General features: G+C 46.0%; 1 protein-coding gene across 6 annotated transcripts in view; it reads right to left on the bottom strand.

Annotated features, from left to right (window-relative positions):
• EVI5 (ecotropic viral integration site 5) overlaps positions 1-19,356 on the bottom strand; it is a 136,377-nt gene that overhangs the window by 64,628 nt on the left and 52,393 nt on the right. For 4 of the 6 annotated variants that reach the window (XM_054979445.1, XM_054979440.1, XM_054979441.1 and 1 more), the window contains 7 exons: positions 17,653-17,796; positions 17,058-17,147; positions 16,863-16,960; positions 16,173-16,233; positions 12,893-12,946; positions 3,223-3,255; positions 2,552-2,698 (listed from right to left, as the gene is read on the bottom strand). In XM_054979445.1, the coding sequence (XP_054835420.1) occupies positions 2,552-2,698; positions 3,223-3,255; positions 12,893-12,946; positions 16,173-16,233; positions 16,863-16,960; positions 17,058-17,147; positions 17,653-17,796 (627 nt within the window). The remainder of the gene's footprint in view (positions 1-2,551; positions 2,699-3,222; positions 3,256-12,892; positions 12,947-16,172; positions 16,234-16,862; positions 16,961-17,057; positions 17,148-17,652; positions 17,797-19,356) is intronic. The other 2 variants (XM_054979442.1, XM_054979443.1) reach the window with 2 other exon arrangements.

Here is a 19,356-nt window from a genome sequence, read left to right as displayed (position 1 = left end):
AACTAACCTTCAGTAAAGGGGCACCTGAACAAACATAGGAAGTGTGCCCAGAATAGGTGACATGAATCTTCTGATAGCAGGCAAAATGATGAAGGTAAATGACTTTTCCGGCGTTTATGATTGTATCATTCAGGAATTGTATTTCAAGAACTTTGTTTATTACCTTGCAAACTATTTATGGCAGAAAGGGGCAAGGGGCTCAGAGGATCATAGAAGCTTCTATTTTGACTGATTTTTTCTGGTATATTCAAGCAGTTGGCTGCTCCCTGCTGGGTGTCTATAGGAATTCTTACCTTTAGTCAAAAGTTCTTGTTTTAATATCAAAATAGATGCTTTACTCTGGGGATTCCCACAAAGCTATAGCTAAATTCATCCCTACCTGAATATGGCCTTATTCTGTGTATTTTTCAATCCACATTTTTGAACATGTTCGAATGAGATACATGCTGTTCTGCTGAATGTTATGTAAAATATGCTATGTAGATGTTATATAGGGCATTAATTTATGGAAGATTAGCATAGGTCAGCTGAGAGGGAAAACATTTAGGCCAGGGGGAGATCAAAATTGTAATGAATCTGCTCTTCAGTACAGACACAACATATAAAAGTGGAGCAACAGTAAGTGCAACAGGAATAACTGCGTGTGCCCTGCTTGCTTCTCTAGACATATGGGAGCCACATTTTCTCACCCTTGCCTAGAAGCGTCCTTAAACACTTCACACTCTGGTAGGACTAGTTACTGTCAAAAACATACAAAAGTGGCATAGAAAGACATCTAGACACTTTCTAGCGACTCTTGTTTGTGCCATAAACCTCAAAATGCTAGCCCCCTCCAAAACCACAACTTTCATGCCAATGGAGATGGCAAACCGTCAGTGCCAGCTAAATCACAGCAGAAGAAACAGTACTCCCTCCTCATTAAAGCCTCAACTCTAATGTCAGAGGAGGCTCAGAAGCTGTGTGACGTCTCCCACCTAGTTTTCTCATACCTTTCATTTGTCTCCCTCCTGCTCTACTGCACATTTACCTCTGTTTGTTTATAGCAGACAGTGTGATACAGAGGATCTGACCAGAGGATAAAAGAATGGGGAGGGAACTACTCTCTACTCTACTATCTACTCTCTTGATAGTTTTAGATGGATAGCCGTGTTGATCTGTAATAGAAGAGCAAGAATTGGGTCCAGTAGTACCTTAGAGACAAACTAAATTTACAGAGTATACACTTTTGAGAGTCAAAACTCCCTTCATCAAACACATGCTATTTTCTTGATGCATGGGGTAATTTTTTAAAAAGATTTAAATTCAGTTTCTGGGTGTCAGCATGCCAAGAAGTCTCCATAATCACTGCCATGGGAGTACAGGATATAAACACTGAATAGTCTAATTTGGATATCTGATACAACAAAACTTGACTGCAGACAATTCTTGTGAATGCCAATGATGTGCACTGATGAGCATCACAATATATTGTTGTCTTTTAAACCAGAATAATTCTGCACAAAGAAGTGCAACTAAGACAAATTAGTCTTTCAGGGATCCCAATACCAACTTAATTCCTTGCCTCAGTTGAAAAGCATTCCAACGAGCACAGAGCTCCTCTCTTTCTACTATCTGCAACATTTGTCATTATTTTGTATGCATCAGACCTAACACATCTTTGCTGAGGATCTAACCATACAATTTTCCTAATTACACTGTAATAAAACTTTTCTCAATATATCACGGTGCTACATATCTCTGGTCTCATTTTGGCATAACTTGTAAGTAATTTAGCAGGAAGCATTCATGAAGACAGGTTAAATTTGCATAAATCTGATCAGTTTCATAGGAAGCTAGTAGAGAAATGTCCTGAATTAGCATGTGTCATCAGTGCAAAAAAACAAGATTAACCATGGCGAACTAAAGAAATGGACAGCTGATACTATTTTGACACACGTGCCCCAACTGCTTTTTAAGCTCAATACAAACTTCAAGTGCACCTAATAAATGTTCATGTGCTTTTCATCCAAGGTGCTCAGGATAGTATACATGGTTTCCCTTCTCCATTTTATTCTCATAACGACATGAGGTGGGACAGGCTGACGGCATGTGACTAACCCTAGGTCACCCAGTAAGCTTCATAATGGAGCAGGAACTTGAACCCGGGTTTCTCAGACCCTAGTCTAACATTTTAGCCACAACACAACACAGGCTATTCCACAGAAAGTGGGGAAAAAAAGAAAACAAGAAATTTGACTCCCTAACAAATGAACATATTAGTTTGTTGCTCACATGTCGAGATGAGACCCAAAGCACATTTAATTGAAAGATCATCCCATTGATATCAATGGGATCAGCTTCTAAATAAATAAGGTTAGCAAGAGCCTGCAAGTATATTGTTATCTAATGATTAAGAATACTATTAGGCTTGTTCAATTTGATCCATTTTTATGAATGCAAATAATATAACAAGCAACGTATTTGGAAGAACTGCACAAAGACCACATCATGTCCATAAAAATAAGCACAACTGAATGAGAAACATGAGATGAAGTGCTACTAGGTGCCTTACCCATTGCTGCTGCTGCTGGAGCTCCCTGATGGTATTCTCAGCATGCTCCAGTTTAGTAATGGCCTCATCACTCTGCTGTTTGATGGTGGCCAGCTCCCGTTTTATGAGGTAGTTTTCCTCAGCCTCTTGGGCCCTTGTCACTTGTCCCTTAGGACATAATTTTCTTTTTAAAGCAATTGAAGGACCAATCCGGAAAGACTGAGAGCTTTATACATTTACTCTGCTGTATTGTTAACATCTTGCAAATCAGTATAGAACCATTACAGCCAGCATGTAAGTTTTAGTGAAGTATAGCAGCTTAGTGACTGCATCACATTAAAATGTTTAGTACCTCTCAGCAAGGTCAATTGTGTACTTGCATTCAATAAAATTCTGTTCATGCATTTATTACTCCACTGTGCATGCACATGTTTACTACCCATTTGCAGTGGACTACAAAATTAGTGTTAATGCAGAATTAGAGTTCACCAATTACTATGAATTTCAGATGCCATTAAATGTAACGTGCAGGTGTGGATCTAAATTTTATTCTAACCATTGCTAAATAGTTTTTCAAGTAGCTAAGTTAGATATTTCATTTTAAAAAATGCATGTAGCAAACATGCATTAAAAGCAAAAGTTTTTTTGAGAATGGAAAAGAAGGTTTAAGATGAAATACTAAAGAAGTATACCTGTATCAATCTATCTGCCAAGGAAGCACTTTCCTACAAAAAGGAAAAATTCAGATAGGAATAAGAGAAAAGGGAAAACAAAATGACAAAATCAAGAGTAGAAAATTATGCCCAAATTCTACCTACTTTCCATATTTATGCAATTAGCTTCATGTATTAATGAAGACAAAATTTAACCTACAGCCAAGCATTTCATCAGCACAGGGAAGATATTGAAGGTTTGACTGATTCAGTAAGATAACATTCCAAATTCAGCACCACTTGTTTGAAAATGAGAGCGCTTTTCTTTCCTCTTTAGACCACAGTTCTTTACAAACAAGGTTACAAAGTTTCAAGCAGCATTCATCTGCCCCAAGTATTATTAAGTGAAGGGAAAGAAGGTATAATTTGAACACTTTCAAAATTTAGCTAGCCAAGGCTAGCCACTTGTGTGATAGCAGAACCTAAGAGATAAGAGGTAACAGTTCAGTGATGTAAACTGTCAAGATATAAAAAACAACTGAAATAGGCTAGTTATTCTGAAATAATTTCAGCCAACTTTAGTAGTAATTCATCTGTTCAGTTTCTGATGCCAGCATTTTTAATAGAAAGTCTTCCCAGAGACCATAGCATTTGAGCAGATTTCCATTTAAACGGATTCACTTTAAGTTTGAGAACACATTAGAAGTTCTCACTTTTCATACTGTCCTATAACCCCACAGACCCTGAGTAACAACTGCTAGGTAACATATACCAAAAATGTATCAGCATAGCTAACAATGTATCAGTTTGCATAAATTAGGTAGCCTGATGGTGAGTCTGAACTCACAGTGAAGTCCTCTTAAATGAAGACTTAAGAACAAAACTTTAATCATATTATGTTTTATTCCTCCTCAGTTTAGTCTTTGCATTTCAAGTGTCTTTGCTTTACAATCTCCATCCTTAAAAACCTGGGCAATTGTATTAAGCCTTATAAGAAACAGCCAGATAAAGGCCAAAGAGCTAGAGACAGGAATGAATAAAAGGAACCTACCCATCCCAGCATTCTCTATCTCAGCCTAAAGGAGGTAATGAGGACAGTGTGATCTTTAATAAGATAGGAGGCCATATGGCAATGGAGAAGATAACAGCGCTGTTACACTAGTGGACAAAAAGGATGTATTTGAAGAATCTTCCTGTGAAGGCCATCAGGGAGTGGGTAGTGTAGTAAAGAATCACCACCCAGGGATGGTTTTTACATAAAGACAATCTAAGCAACCCTAGTTTGGGAATCAAGGAAAAATGCAACAGCCTCCTAGGCAAAGGCTAGCCAGGCAACCTGATAAATGACTTATAAAAGAATGAAGTGAAGATTATAGACCAGTCACTTGGCAAGCCTTCCAAAGTAGAGAGCTGCTTCGAAAGCAGCTGCCCTTTTTATAGGAGCGTCAGTTTACAGAAACCTTTATGCCTTGCAAGCAATTAATAAGCATTCTTTAAGTGACCTGGCTACAGAGCTCTACTAGATAAGTGGGGGGAGGGGGAGGGGAAAGAACCATTTTAATTTTCTTACCATGAACTTCTGCTCTCAAAAGTGGCAGAAGAGTATTCTTTGAGAGTGCCCCCTTCCCACTGGGCCAGAACACAGAGCCGGCTTGCAAGTGACGACTCCTTCATTGCCAAGTGGCTTATTTGCACAAGACGATGAGTCATCTTCTGCATGAGCAGGTTGCTTTCCCCTGTGCCTGAAAAGTGGCGATGGTTTCAACCTGTTCCTGAACCACCTGGTGAACTCTAGCACATGACTTAGTGTCACTCTCTGGGATTATTTTGGTGCCACTGGTCAGCACAGAGTATTAGATTGCCTCCTAAGGAAATGGGAGCCCCTCTAAAAGTAAAGAAGGTGTTTGCCCTCCTGCCTCTACTGGGGAAGAGTTGTGTTCTTGTTCTCTGGGTATCTTTGGGCTTTTTCTTTCACTTGGGAGTGGCTAAAAGAGAGAAGAGAAACGAGTTCTTGGAACATGTGGATCTCCTTAGATCAGTCTTTAGAAGACCTGTACTACTTAACTACTAAGGTATCTTTCAAATCAGCTAGATTCAAATCAGCTAGATTCTTCACACTAGAAATAGTTGAAGACCAAGTTCTTTGTGGATTTCATGTGGCTCAGAAGAATACCCTCTGACTACCCTAAAAATTGCTACTAGCATAGGGCTACGTCAGAGAACATGGAAAAGGTATTTGCAGATTTGAAAGCCACAGTTCTGTAGACATTAATAAAAACAATCAATTGACTAATTTTGAGAACCTTTTGTATTCTTTACAATAATGAAAATCATGCCACAACTTCACCCAACCTACAGGAGGAAAGCATTATAGAAATAATCTCATGTGACTGAAATAAATGCATCCCTTTTACTGAGGCAAGGAGAACAGGATCTTGGAATAGATGCTCCCGTTTCTTTTCTTTCCTAGTGGCTCTTGACCACAGAAAGAACCAGGTAAAATTCCAGGGGAAAAACAGGGTTTCTCACCTGTAACTGTTGATCGTCGAGTCTCTTCTGTGCAGACACACATTGGGACTGCGCAGGCGCAGGCCAGCCGCGGAAAAGATTTTTCTAGCTCTAAGAGATGTGAGGGGGACGTTCGGATCCACCGCGCATGCGCGCCGGTGTTCCCGCCAATTTTGAATGCATATATATCCGAACGTCCCCGGCATTCCCTCAGTTCACCTGAGCCGCCGGAGAAACAATGGAAGAAACCAAGCACTCACAGCGGGGCAGGCGGGAGGGAATGTGTGTCTGCACAGAAGAGACTCGACGATCAACAGTTACAGGTGAGAAACCCTGTTTATCGTCTTCGTCCTTCTGTGCAGCCCCACATTGGGAGAGTAACTAGCATCTCACCAATGGGGGCGGGTGTGAGTGTCTACTTGAACAAGGACTGCAGGACAGCTGTGCCCACAGCCGAGTCACGTCGTGCATGCACATCCACAGAATAGTGCTTGATGAAAGTGTCTGCAGTGGACCATGTCGCAGCTTGGCAGACGTCCCGGAGCGGCACTCCTCGTAGGAAGGCAGCAGAAGCAGCTTGCGCTCGAGTGGAATGAGCGGTAACCAACAAGGGACACTGGACTCCAGCATGCTGATAGCAAAGTTTAATCGTAGACACAATCCAGCGAGAGATGGACTGGGCAGAAGCAGGTGAGCCCTTGCGAGGGCCAGAGTAACACACAAACAGGGCAGGAGACTTCCTGAAACATTTGGTGCGGTGTAAATAAAACAATAAAGCACGCTTTACATCCAATGTGTGTAGTGCTCGTTCCCCTGGGGATGAAGGTGTTGGAAAAAAGGAAGGGAGGAACACCTTTTGCTGTAGGTGAAACCTTGAGACTACCTTGGGCAGAAACTCCATGCTAGTGTGGAGCATGACAGTACCAGGGAAAAACTGCAGGAAGGGAGGGTCACACCGCAGGGCAGACAGCTCCCCAACACGCCTAGAGGACGTGATTGCCACCAGGAAAGCCACCTTCTGAGTGAGCAAAGGCAGGGGACAAGAAGATAGAGGCTCAAAGGGCTGGAGCATCAGCTGGGAGAGAACCAGGGAGAGACTCCATTGTGGAATGGGATGGGCCCTAGGAGGGAAGGTCTTGAACAGGCCCTTCAGGAACTGCTTGGAAAGCCAGTGAGTAAAAACTGTCTTCCCATCAATCTGCTCATGGAAGGCAGAGATTGCAGCCATGTGGACCTTAATACTGGAAAACGCAAGGCCCTGGGAGCAGAGATCCAGGAGGTAGTCCAGGATGACAGGGAGCGGGCAACTAAAGGGAGAAACCCCCTTTGGGGCCAACCACCGGGAAAAACGTGACCACTTCCTCTGGTAGGACAACCTGGTGGACGGTTTCCGGGCATTCAAGATCACCCCAAGCACCCCAGAAGAGAGGTTCATTCCCGGTTGCCCAGAAGCCAGGCAGCCAGATTCAGTACAGCCACATCGTGATGCCACACCCCGTCCCTGGTTAAGAGGTCCGGGGCGTGAGGCAGGGGGAGGCATCGCCCCTGGGACAGGGAGAGCAAAAGGGGGAACCAATCCTGGCGAGGCCACCGAGGGGCAACGAGGATACAGCGGGTTCGGTAGGCCCTGACCCTGGAAAGAACCTTGTACAGGAGCGGAAAGGGCGGGAAGGCATAAAAGAGCCCTGGGGACCAAGGTATTTGGAAGGCATCCCCTAGGGAGTGGCGGCCAATGCCGGCCCGGGAGCAGAACAGCGGGGCCTGTTTGTTGCGGGCAGTGGCGAAGAGGTCGACCAACGGCGTGCCCCATGTGCGGAAAACCTGGTCGAGGTAAACCCTGTTTAGGGACCACTCGTGCTGAGGCAGAAACACCCTGCTCAGCGCATCCGCCGAGGTGTTGAGATCCCCGGCAATGTGCACGGCTCTGGGAAGGACGTTGTTGACCATGGCCCAATTCCATAGAGTTGTTGCCTCCTTGCAGAGCTTGAGCGAGACCGTCCCTCCCTGCTTGTTGAGGTAGTAGCAGGCCGTGGTATTGTCCGACAGGACCTGAACCCTCCTGTTCCGAATGGCATCTGCAAAAGAAGCGAGGGAGTAACGGATCGCCCTAAGCTCAAGAAGGTTGATATGCATGGATGCCTCAGATGGGGACCAGATGCCCTGAGCCGAAAGCTGTCCACAGCGCCCCCCCCATCCCAAGTTGGAGGCATCGGTATAAACCGTGACCTCGGCTAGGAAGGGGCCGAAAGGACAACCTTCAGACAGGTTCCCAGGGACAGTCCACCAGGCCAGAGAGCGCAGCACCACCCTGGGGATGGAAAACCTCTGGTGCTGACCCATGGTGAGGGGGTTGTACCTCCGGACAAACCAGTTTTGCAGAGGCCTCATACGCAGGCGCGCAAAGAAAACCACCCCTGTGGTGGAGGCCATAAGGCCCAACAGTGTCTGAATCAAAAGGGCCGTCTGATACCGGCAATGCATAAAATGCCGGGCCAAAGCGGAAAGCCTGGCCAACCGGTCAGGGGGCAGGTAGGCTCTACCCAGCAGGGAATTGAAATGGACCCCAATAAACCTAATGGCCATGCCTGGGGTCAGGATAGACTTATCCCCATTAACCACCAAGCCCAGCCTAGCCAGCACGGACAAAGTGAGGGCAATATGGGCCTGGAGAGAGTCAGGCGAGGGTCCCACCAGGAGCCAGTCATCCAAGTACGGGTAGATAAAGCAACCCTGGGACCGCAGGTATGCCACTACGGTGGCCATGCATTTTGTGAAGACTCTGGGTGCAGAGGCTAGCCCGAAGGGCAACACTGTATATTCATACACAGAATTCCCATACACAAACCGCAGGTATTTCCTGTGGCCCTCAAATATAGAAATGTGGAAGTAGGCATCCTTCAGGTCTAGAATGGCCAGCCAGACGCCCACTTCCAGGAGTTCCATGACTCGCGCCAGGGTCAGCATGCGAAACTTCTCAGCCTTCAAATAACCATTGAGACCCCGAAGGTCTAAGATGGGCCGGGAACCTCCACCCTTCTTATCCACAAGGAAGTATCTGGAATAAAATCCCCAGGGGGAAGTAGAGACATTGACCACCCGGACAGCACCTTTGGTAACCAACTCCATAACATTATTGTGTAACACAACATCACAACATGGAGAACAACGGGGAGGGAGAGAGAGAGGGGGTGCATCCGTAAACATTAACTTGTAACCATGGGCCACAATGGACAGGACCCAAGCGTCAGAAGTAACACGTTGCCAACAGGGCAAAAAAAGGTCGAAGCCTGTCCAGAAACTGGGCAGCAGAGGAAGCACCCTCGGAGGCCAACGGGGGAGCGTTCAGGCGCAGTCAGAAGACCGAGGGCTTCTGCGCCGAGGTCGAAGGCTTGGGCGAAGAGGGCTGTTGCCTGCCCTTGGACCGGCCGGAGCGCCTGGAAGGGCGACGCTGCTGGGCAGAGTAGGATCGGTGACCGTAGGACTGGCCCGAGAAGAAGCGCCCTTGACGCTGCTGGTAAGGCTGGTAAGGGGTCTGGTAGGATCGGAACCGACCATAGCGATACCTCGGACCCGACGACTGGGCTGAGGGGGCGACCCCGAGGGACTTGGCCGTCTGCTGATTCTTCTTCATCAGGGAGAGGGACTCATCCGTCTTCTCCGAGAAGAGCTGGGGCCCCTCGAACGGGAAGTCCTCCACCTTCGCCTTCTTCTCTGGAGGCAGGGCCGTGGACCGGAGCCAGGCGTGCCGACGCAGGACCACCGAAGTTGCCATCGCTCGCGCTGCAGAGTCGGCGGCGTCCTTGCCAGCTGTCATTTGCTGTTTTGACAGCTTCACGGCCTCGGCTTGGAGGGCCTTAACCAGGTGGCGGCGATCCTCCGGGAGGTCGGAGAGGTAAGAAGACAGCCTCTTCCACAGGAATAGATTATAGGATCCCATTATGGCCTGGAAGTTGGCAATACGGAATCCCAGAGACGCGGATGAGTAGAGTTTCCTGCCCACGCCATCCAGCTTCCTGCCTTCCCGGTCCGCCGGGGCCGACGAGGAACCGGAACGGAACCGAGCCTGACCCTCCTCAGCCACGATCGACGAGGGTTTCGGGTGATTGAAGAGGTACGGGCAATCATCTTGCTTTAAACGGTAGTACCGTTCCACCTTCTTTGCCGTCGCGGACAGGGACGCCGGCGTCTGCCAGAGCGCGAGAGCGTTATCAACAAAATCCTCCACAGGGGGAAACGCCACCGACGCGGGGGACCCGGAATACAGCGCCTCCAGCAGCTTACTCTTGGGCTTGGAGGTCGTGGAGGAGACGTCTATCTCCAGCGCGGCGGCCATCCGCACCATTTGTTCGGAGAATAGCCTGTAATCGTCATTCGGGGACGATGAGCGGGGCCCACCCACGGTGTCATCCGGGGAAGGATCCGAGGCCGCGTCTGAAGAGCACTCCGACGGTGACGCCAGACCTTCATCATCCTCGGAATCCGAAAACTCCGGCGAGGTTTGCGTCGGAACCGAAGACCGGTGAGCGGTCGGGGCCGACGGATAAGTTGCAGGAACCGGCGGTCGCAGAGGCAAGCCCGGAGGTGGAGGAGCGGGTGCTGGGAGCCCGACTGGCTGAGCCGGAACGGAGACCATCGGAACCGACGGATGTTGCAGGAAGGGCAGCGACTGCTGGAACCACGCCACAAAATCCTGCCAGGAGGTCATGTTCCCAACCCCCGCGACCGGTTGGCAAGGGGGCAGAGGAGCAGGCACCGGGGCAGGCCAGCGAAGAGGCATCGGAACCGACGAGGTAGACGGCAGTGGAACGGAGGCCTCTGAAGGCGCCGGGGCGGACGGCAGGGAGCGCTCAAAAGATTGGAACGGATCCGGGAAAGGCGGAAACGGCACAAATTCCTCGGGAACCGACGGAGGAGGCGTGCAAGGAGGCGACGGGGTGTGGAGACTCACCACATCGTCGGGTATCAGGACTGGTTCGGTCGGAGAACCAGGCAGCACAGTCGGAGCTGGGGACAACGCACGGTCCTTGGCCCTCGACTTCGCCTTGGCCTTCTTGGACGGGGGTTCCGAAACAGCCTCCGGAACCGAAGGCTTGGAGGAGGACTTCGGCTTGGGAGCGGAACGCTTCTTGGCCTTCCGGCTCGAAGGACGATCCCCGGAACCGGAATCAGGTCGGGCCTCCGGAACGGGTTGCCCCGTCGGTTCCGAGGGGAGCGGCTCTGGCGACTTACGAGACGGCGCCGGTGACGGAGCGGCGGAGCGCGGCCTATCTCCCGAAGAGCCTGACGGCTTGGGGGGGAGAAGGTTGGCATCCCACAAGAAGGCACGGAGCCTGGCCTTCCGATCACTCCTTGCCTTCGGAGTGAAGGACATACAAATGGAGCAGCGCTCGACAACATGCCCCTCGCCCAGGCAGATGAGGCAGAGCTCATGGCCGTCCGAATGGGTCATCTTAGTGCCGCATTTATGACACTTTTTAAACAAAGATGTCTGCGACATAATGAACGGTATCTCCCGACAGATGACAAGGGGAAAATACCGACCAGCAGAAGAAAGGATCCAAAACTCCGAAGAGACGCTTGAAACGAACGCTAGACAATAGAACCTTTTCGACGGCGGCGAAAAAGGAACTGAGGGAATGCCGGGGACGTTCGGATATATATGCATTCAAAATTGGCGGGAACACCGGCGCGCATGCGCGGTGGATCCGAACGTCCCCCTCACATCTCTTAGAGCTAGAAAAATCTTTTCCGCGGCTGGCCTGCGCCTGCGCAGTCCCAATGTGGGGCTGCACAGAAGGACGAAGACGATCAAAATGTTGCAAATAGTCACAGGACAAGAAAAGCAGCAAGGCTGTAGGAACAGAAAACCTATTACATGATGCATGCTTTGATATTCTTTATCAAGGAAGTGCTAAATATGAGCACTGAAGAATGGCGTCTCCCGGTTGTCCAAAGGTCAGCATTTTAATGAACTGAAGCACAGAAAATTTCTCTCTGACAGACAGATAGTCTGGAAATGTCATACTGTGAATATACTTTTTGGTATTTCATTAGGTAGGAAAAAGGGGATTTTTAAAACCGCAGTAAACATGAGGTACAACACTGCATCTGTAAGTATCCAGCACTTTCAAATGAAGCATACAAAAAATCCTGCACTTGATTTTTGATAAATAAGTTCCTCGTGTTTCTTCTGTTGCCTAATTTTTCTTGTTTCATACTTATTTCATCTTGACAACTGTTGGTCCCTTGCCTGATTCTATCACCTTTGGGCAAACAGGGAAGATAATGTGCAAAGAAGAGCAAGCTTGGAACAAATGGAGGGATGCTGGAGTTTAGCACTGAATCAGTTAGACAGAAGCAGAATGGCAGCCAACCCACCACATCCACAGCTTCTCTCCGGGAAATTAAGGACAAGGAAGAGTGTTCTGCTCTTGTCTTGCTAGGGAGCCAACCTTGTTCAAGCAAAGTCACTTGAACAGCCACAATCTTTTCAGTAGCAACTTATATAAAGATTAATACGGTCCCTTGCTTTTTAGCCAAGCTTCTTGACCCAAGACTTGAATTTGAGAAAACTGTAATGGAAGAAGGCTACAAGTCAATGTAATGAAAGTGTTACTGCTTCCATTGTGTGAAGAAAGAGAGAGAGAAGGAAAGGAAGGAAAAAGGAAAATAAGTTTCCGCAGATATTTTACACTTGGAAATACCAGTCACTAGACAGCCTGCACAACTATTTCTGACACCTGGCTTAGTTCCTCAGTGCAGAGATACAATAGAAAAAGACAGCTGGCAAAAATGGAAATACCATGCTTATTAACTGCAAATGAATGCAGTGGGACAGAGTTGTCTTTCTTTCAACAAGGAATTCATCTGAGGAAGCTGGCCAGTCTTTTAAAGATCATTCTATATACACATTTCAGCTTAGTGTTTTTTTAAATTGTCAGCAGCCCCAAAAACCTATGCCATAGTGAGACTGTTAGGTCAAGGTATTACAGAACTTTGTTGTCTCTGTTGTTTCAGCTGTATACCAGGTAATCACTGTATACCAGATAATAGATAATTTTAGAACCTAAACTGCATGCAACTGTTAAGATATCATCAGTGATCTCTTCTCATCCTACTCACCATAGTGCAGTGATACCAATTCTAGAATACAATTATAATGAATAAAAGCAGTTTTGAATTTGAACTGCAGAATACTTACTTTTTCTAGAGTATCAATGCGCTGCTTTAAAAGTCTATTCTCTGTTCGTAATCTCTGAAAAGGAAGCAAAAATCCATTATACTATAGAAGCTAGGTGACAGGGAAACTGACAACACAGCCATTACCCCGCGAAACAGAGCAGTTTATTCCTGCAGAAAGGCTAATCCTGAGGAGACAGGTTTTTTTCTTTTAGCGGTTCTGTTTCTATTGGAGAATACACTCTTGATGCAGAATAGCAATCATTTGCAACAGGATTTTCCTGTTATACAGGAATATCCATCCAGTTGCAAATAACTGCTGTAGTGCACCGAGGATCCATTATCTGGCCATATGTGAAAGCAGCTAGTGGGTCCATTCTCTTCCACACACATCCCCACTGTAATTTGCATTCTTTTGTTTTGCAATACATGTGCTAGCCACTTGATTAATTTTGAATTAGTTCTACAAAAGGCAACATACACACTAAAAATTAAAACAGAACTAGCCCAAGAGAGTATGTGTGTGATGTGCTGTCAAGTTGCTTCTGACTTATGGAGATCCTATGAATGAAAGACCTCCAAAATATCCTATCATTAACAGACTTGCTCAGATCTTGCAAAGTGGAAGACACAGCTTCCTTTATTGAGTCAAGCCGCACAAGCCTTCATTAAGTCATGTTACTGCATGTTTGAACATGCAGACGCACAAGATTTCCAGTGTTTCCCAAACCATGAGTGATGGACAGCACTTGAAAGCAGGTTTCCTAAGTGCAGCAATCAGACTGCTGGTAGGGGAAGAGTTCATTCTTTCTTGGAATAGAGAACTTGAGTGACAAGCTGCTCCCTCCTCTCCGATTGGTCAGTTAGAGCCAGCCTTCAGGCTGAGAGTGGGTTTCTGACAGGATTTGGGCGACTTTGTGAGTGAATCTGACAGGGAAGGTCAGACAGGTTCCCCTCTGGAGTGAGGGAAGAGGAAATCTGTGCCTTAGCTGTAACATCACTGTCCTGAATTCTTAAGTGTAAGTGTCAGCAGAAGCTGAAGCCTGCTTGACACAGACACCATAGAACTGGAAGTGTGTTTTGGCAAAAGTACTGGATAACAGGTTGAGACTCCTTTTCAAGCCAAAAGAGGACAGGTTATCTCTTCTTAGGAGAAGATTAATTTCTGCCCAGTTTCTAAATGGGGTTTGGCTCTGAGGAGGGTCTGTTGTGAAGGAAAAACAGTTTTAAACTAATTCCAGGAAACCTGAGTTGTTAAAGGAAACACTGTGAAGAAACACTGTTGCTGTTAACATCTCTTATTGTTAAGAACCAAGAATATAAGAAACTAAGTTTCAAGAAAACAATTTTTCTTGTTACTAGGGGTGTGCACCAGAAAAAAAATCGGGTTTCCCGTTTCGGTGTACCCGAAGCGGAAAAAAGCTTTGTAAACACCCCAAACCCTAAGTGGCAAGCTGCTTCGGATTCAGGTATTTAAATCACTCCGGTAAGCTCCGTAAAGATTCGGAGCATACTGAAGTGAGGGGGGAATCTTCCAGCTCCCCCACCACCAACACCCCCCACCCCACTTATCTGGCCCTGGAAACGGGTATTTAAACCCCCGCCAACAGCTTCTTGGCAGGGATTTCCTTGCCAAACAGCTGATCCCAGGGTTTAAATGCCCCTTTTTGTGCTGCTGTACAGCAGCACGGAAAGGGGGATTTAAACCCCAGCCAGCTTGGATCAGCTGCTTGGTGTGGATTTCCCCACCAAACAGCTGATCCTGGGGTTTAAAATGCTCCTTCCCATGCCACTGCGCAGCGGCATGGAAAGGGGCATTGTAAGCCCTGGCTGGCTTCCATCAGCAGCTTGGCAAGCTGCTGATCCAAGGGGGGAATACCCTTTCCCTGCTGCTTTGCAGTAAAAGGACATTTAAATATTCCTTTCCCTGTCACTGCAAAGCTGCACAGTGGCAGGGAGAGGGGCATTGCACCCTGGCAGGCTGCACTCAGCCACTTGTTGGGGAAAAAAGCAGCTGATCTGGGGGTTTAAATGTCCCTCTCCGTGCTGCTGCGCGGGGCACGGAAAGGGGCATTTCAGCCCCTTGACCCGAAGCTTCCCAAAGCTATACAAATAGCTTCGGGAATCTTTGATTCGGGGTTTCTGAAATGGCCCCAGTATGTTGGGGCCATTTTGGAAATCCCAAATCTTTGCAAATTGGGTCCGATTCAGGTATTTTTCCTGAATCGGAAACCTGAATTGCACACCCCTACCTGTTACTCAAAGTGTATTCTGTATTAACAGCAAAATTTTACCTCAGCACTTACATTCTCTGACTATATTTATTCAATCCCTGCCTATTAAATAGAGTTATTTTCTTTTTGAATATTATATAGTCTCCAGTTCCATTTTCCCATAAAAAGGAAGAGGGCTCCAGCTTCTCCCCATCAAGTACCTGAGCTGAGTTAAAAAGCCAAAATTATATCTGAGTGTCAGGGTGGGACAAACACTTTCAAACCACAAAGATTAACATGCTACTTAGGGCTGTTCAGTTAAAGCAGGCAAACTCAATTTTGGTGGGAGTATCTACCTTTGGTGGGAATATCTACCTCTGGCATTTCCATCATGTCATGCAATTGGAAATGCACTTCCAATGTAGATATGTCTGAAAGGACAGGAACGATTGGAAAGGGGAAAGAGAACAGATATCTACAACAGCATTCCCCTATGCACATCCTAATGTAAGCTCAGATTGGATTCTGATGTCACTTTATACAAAACTGCTTAGATTAAGCAAAAAGTATTGTATCATGTCAGTGTCTGGGATGTAAGACCACCTGTGAACCCTATGTACACATCTTGAGCTATGACAGAAGAAAGGGAGTACCTAAATTTGTTAAAATAACTATCTTTATGTATTTAAAGCAAAATTTCAATCTTGAACTGTTTGAAGGTACCAATAATATAGAGAGTTTTGTATATACATATACTATTTGCTTCTACAATTAGTCCATCCAGGGCTGCATTCACACATCATTGGGCATTGTACTATAATTCCACAACAACTGTAATTTGCAACTGGATCAACCTGTCTACACAGGATAATTCATCTGCAAAAGACTGCTGTAGTGCAGAAACAGCACAATATCCAATGATGTTTGCATGCAGCCTTAAGTTACTTTTCAAAGTCACACTTTGGGTGAGGTATAAATGAATAAATCATTATATATTTTCATTAGCTGAAAAAAGTACTCAACAAATTAGTTGATTTTGGATATTGACAAAGTCTTAGCTTTATCCCACCAAAACAATTCTCTACTTACTTTAATTTCAACTTGTTCTTCCATTTCTTTTGTTTTAATAGTAGTATATTCTTTTTCTAGCCTGAAGAAAAACAGAAAGTCATTACAAGCCACTAGCATTGCTTGTTTTTGCATAATATAAGTATCACAAAGGCATGATGCAATAGTGTGTCTATGGCATTCTGGGACTCCAAACATCTGTGACTGGAGCAACTTTATAAAAGTGATTATTACTGCTTTTCTCTGTTAACAGCAATCCCCTGCACTTCCTAAAATGTCACTAGTGAAACAGTGGAGGCTGCAGCAAGAAGGGGAAAATTAGCTGAAATGGTTCCCCCCTCCCCAGGTTTTGATCATGTGCAGAGGTTTGCTTCTCTTGTGCAGGAGTGATGGAAGAAGGAAATTTCAGCCAGTATCCTCTCTTCTTGCTAAAGCCCACAATATGACATATTGCTCCAGAGGGTCCCTTGACTTTCTCAACAGCAGCTGCAATGGTGTGCAGAGGGGAAAGGGAAAGCAGTAAAAATTACTTCCTCACACTGCTCCATCAGCAGAAGTCTTGGATCCAGCTTTTCCCCCAGCACAGATATGGTAAGAAGGGCAGGGGAATCTACACAACAAACTAAGTAATACCCAGGAAATGATTTAGAGGCTCTGCCTCTTTGTAACACCATCAAACGCAGGCAATATTTTCAGAATGTTAATACTTACTTTTTCATCTTTTTTGCATTGTATTTGACCTGGTAAGCTGTTTGGATCAACTTGTCTGGGCCGCTGTCAAACTGACGTGGAATGACCTTCTGAAATTGCTAAAAAAAAAAAGAATTACAGCACATCATCATTAACACTTAAAATTATCTATAGTTAAACTTTCCAATGAGTGACAATGATGTAAACTTTTCATACCTGTAACATCCCTTCCATGTCAAGTTGCATTAATTCTGCTTGATTCATCTGGAGAAGTGCCAACCCAACCCGAAATACAATTTCTAAACCCTAAAAATAAGGTAAGTACGTTAGACAAACATTTCTAATATTTGTAGAGTTTTCATTATGGTTTAATTTTTAAGAGTTTGCTGAAAAGGGAAACTCTTTCAGCACCACAGCTAAATTCTACAGTAAATTTTTAAACATTTTATTTTACTTCATTTATACCCCACCTTTCTCCCAAATGGGAACCCAAAGTGATTTACTTCGTTCTCCTCTATTCTTTCCTCACAACAAACCCTGTGAGATACATTAGGCTGTATGTGACTGGCCCAAGGTCACCCAGAGGTTGCCATGGAAGAGCAAGGAACTGAACATGGGTCGCCTAGATCCTAGTCCATCACTCCAGCAACTACGCTACACTGGCTCTGTGTAGTGAATGGACCTGAATCTGTAACACAAAATGAGTAACTGACTTTTAACCCAAGCAGCCACCACATTTTACACCAGAAACAGCTGTTTGGGTCAATATAATTCTTCACTGTGTAAAACGTGGTATTAGACAATGGCTTACCTCGGACATAAAGATATCAAATATTCTTGTTGCTATTGGCAGTGGAAAAGTAGTAAGAAAAATAGTTAAAAACCACGATGATGCATACATGGAAGTATGGAAACTCTGGGCCTGGAAATGCACATAAAGCTCTGGCAGCTGCTCCTGAAAAAGAATAAAGATAGTTATTAACTTCATTTATAGCCTACTTTCTCATTGAGACTCAAGGCAGATTACAAATGAAGAAAAAAATCAATAAAACTGCAAAGAACTCTAATAAAAGATGACTTTGTGAAGTCGGTGTTTTTTGTTTTGTTTTTTTAAAGATTTTTATGGGTGTTTTCTGTTAAAGCTTTCAAGAAGAAGTTCCGAAGCAACAACATCTTTGTTTCTAGCAACATACAAAGCACACAGACCACGTAATATGAAGAGGCTTGCAGGTTATCCTAAAAAAACAGCACTTATATCACTGACTGAAGCTAACACTTTTCACTGAGCAATGCTTGCTTGAAGAAATTGCTTCTCAGCTTGTGTATCTGTTTCTGAAGCACTAATATTATTCTACTAGTATTAAAATTGCTTCGTTAACTAGGGGCTGCTGGAAGAATTCACACCAAACCCTCATTCCTTTAATTTGGTCATTTCTCTGGATCTCAAATAACTTCTTGTGTCAGGAGAAGGCTCCTGGTGCTGGAATAAATCCACACTGGTTCCCCCATTGGTAAGTGAGGAAAGTGGGGGATTTTTGCAAATTTAAAAAACCGAAGATGTAGAAATAATTAACTATACCAGGACTGTTTTTGAGCTGGAATGCCCTGGAACGGTGTTCTGGCACCTCTATAAAATACCCACATGACTAGTGTCAAGTGGGTATTTTTAAAATGGCCTGTTTTGGCTATTTAGGGCCAGAAACAGCCCGGATCAGGAGTCGAAATGGCCAGGATCGGGCCTATGCCAGTTGGGGGGAACACACCTCCACTCAGCAGTAGCCCAATCCTGGCCATTTTGGACTCCTTTCTGCAATTTTGGGCCAAATTCAGGCCACAAATGGCCAGGATCGGGCCCGAAACAGCCAGGATCAGGCCTCTGCCAGGCGGAAGAACACTCTCCCCGCCCAGCAGTGGCCTGATCCTGGCTGTTTTGGGCTTGATCTGGGCCATTTGGAGCCCCATTTGGCCATTTTGGGCCCAATTAGGGCCCTAAATGGCCAGGAACAGGCCCTAAACGGCCAGGTTTGGACCACTGCTGGGCGGGGGAGTGCTCTCCCATGCACAGCAGCCCATTCCAGGCTGATTCAGACCACTTTGGGCCCATTTTGGCAAAACATGGGCCCAAAATGGTCTGTATTGGCCCAAAAGCCCATATCGGGCCCTAAATGGCCAGGTTTGGGCCACTGCCGGGCAGGGAAGTGGTCTCTCGTGCGGCAGCAGCCTGTTCTAGGCTGATGCAGGCCATTTTGGGCCCATTTCCGCCCAATTTGGGCCCAAAATGGCCCAGATCCAGCCACTGCTGGGCAGAGGAGTGCTCCACGCGCCCCCCCCCCATGGAGTGGCCCATTCCGGGCCAATTTTAGCCATATCTGGGTCAAATTGGGCCCTGCCATGGAGCACGGGAGCGCTCTCAGGGCAGCCATGGCCTGCGTGATGATGTCACTTCCTGGAAGTGACATCATCACACAGTCCCAGGAGCATGCACAGTCATGTAGTGTGAAACACGCCACCTCCT

Source organism: Eublepharis macularius, chromosome 5 (genome assembly GCF_028583425.1).
Source record: "Eublepharis macularius isolate TG4126 chromosome 5, MPM_Emac_v1.0, whole genome shotgun sequence".
Lineage (NCBI taxonomy): Eukaryota > Metazoa > Chordata > Lepidosauria > Squamata > Eublepharidae > Eublepharis > Eublepharis macularius.
Note: the sequence above shows the minus strand (reverse complement) of the source record. Positions and strands in the feature narration are given on the sequence as shown.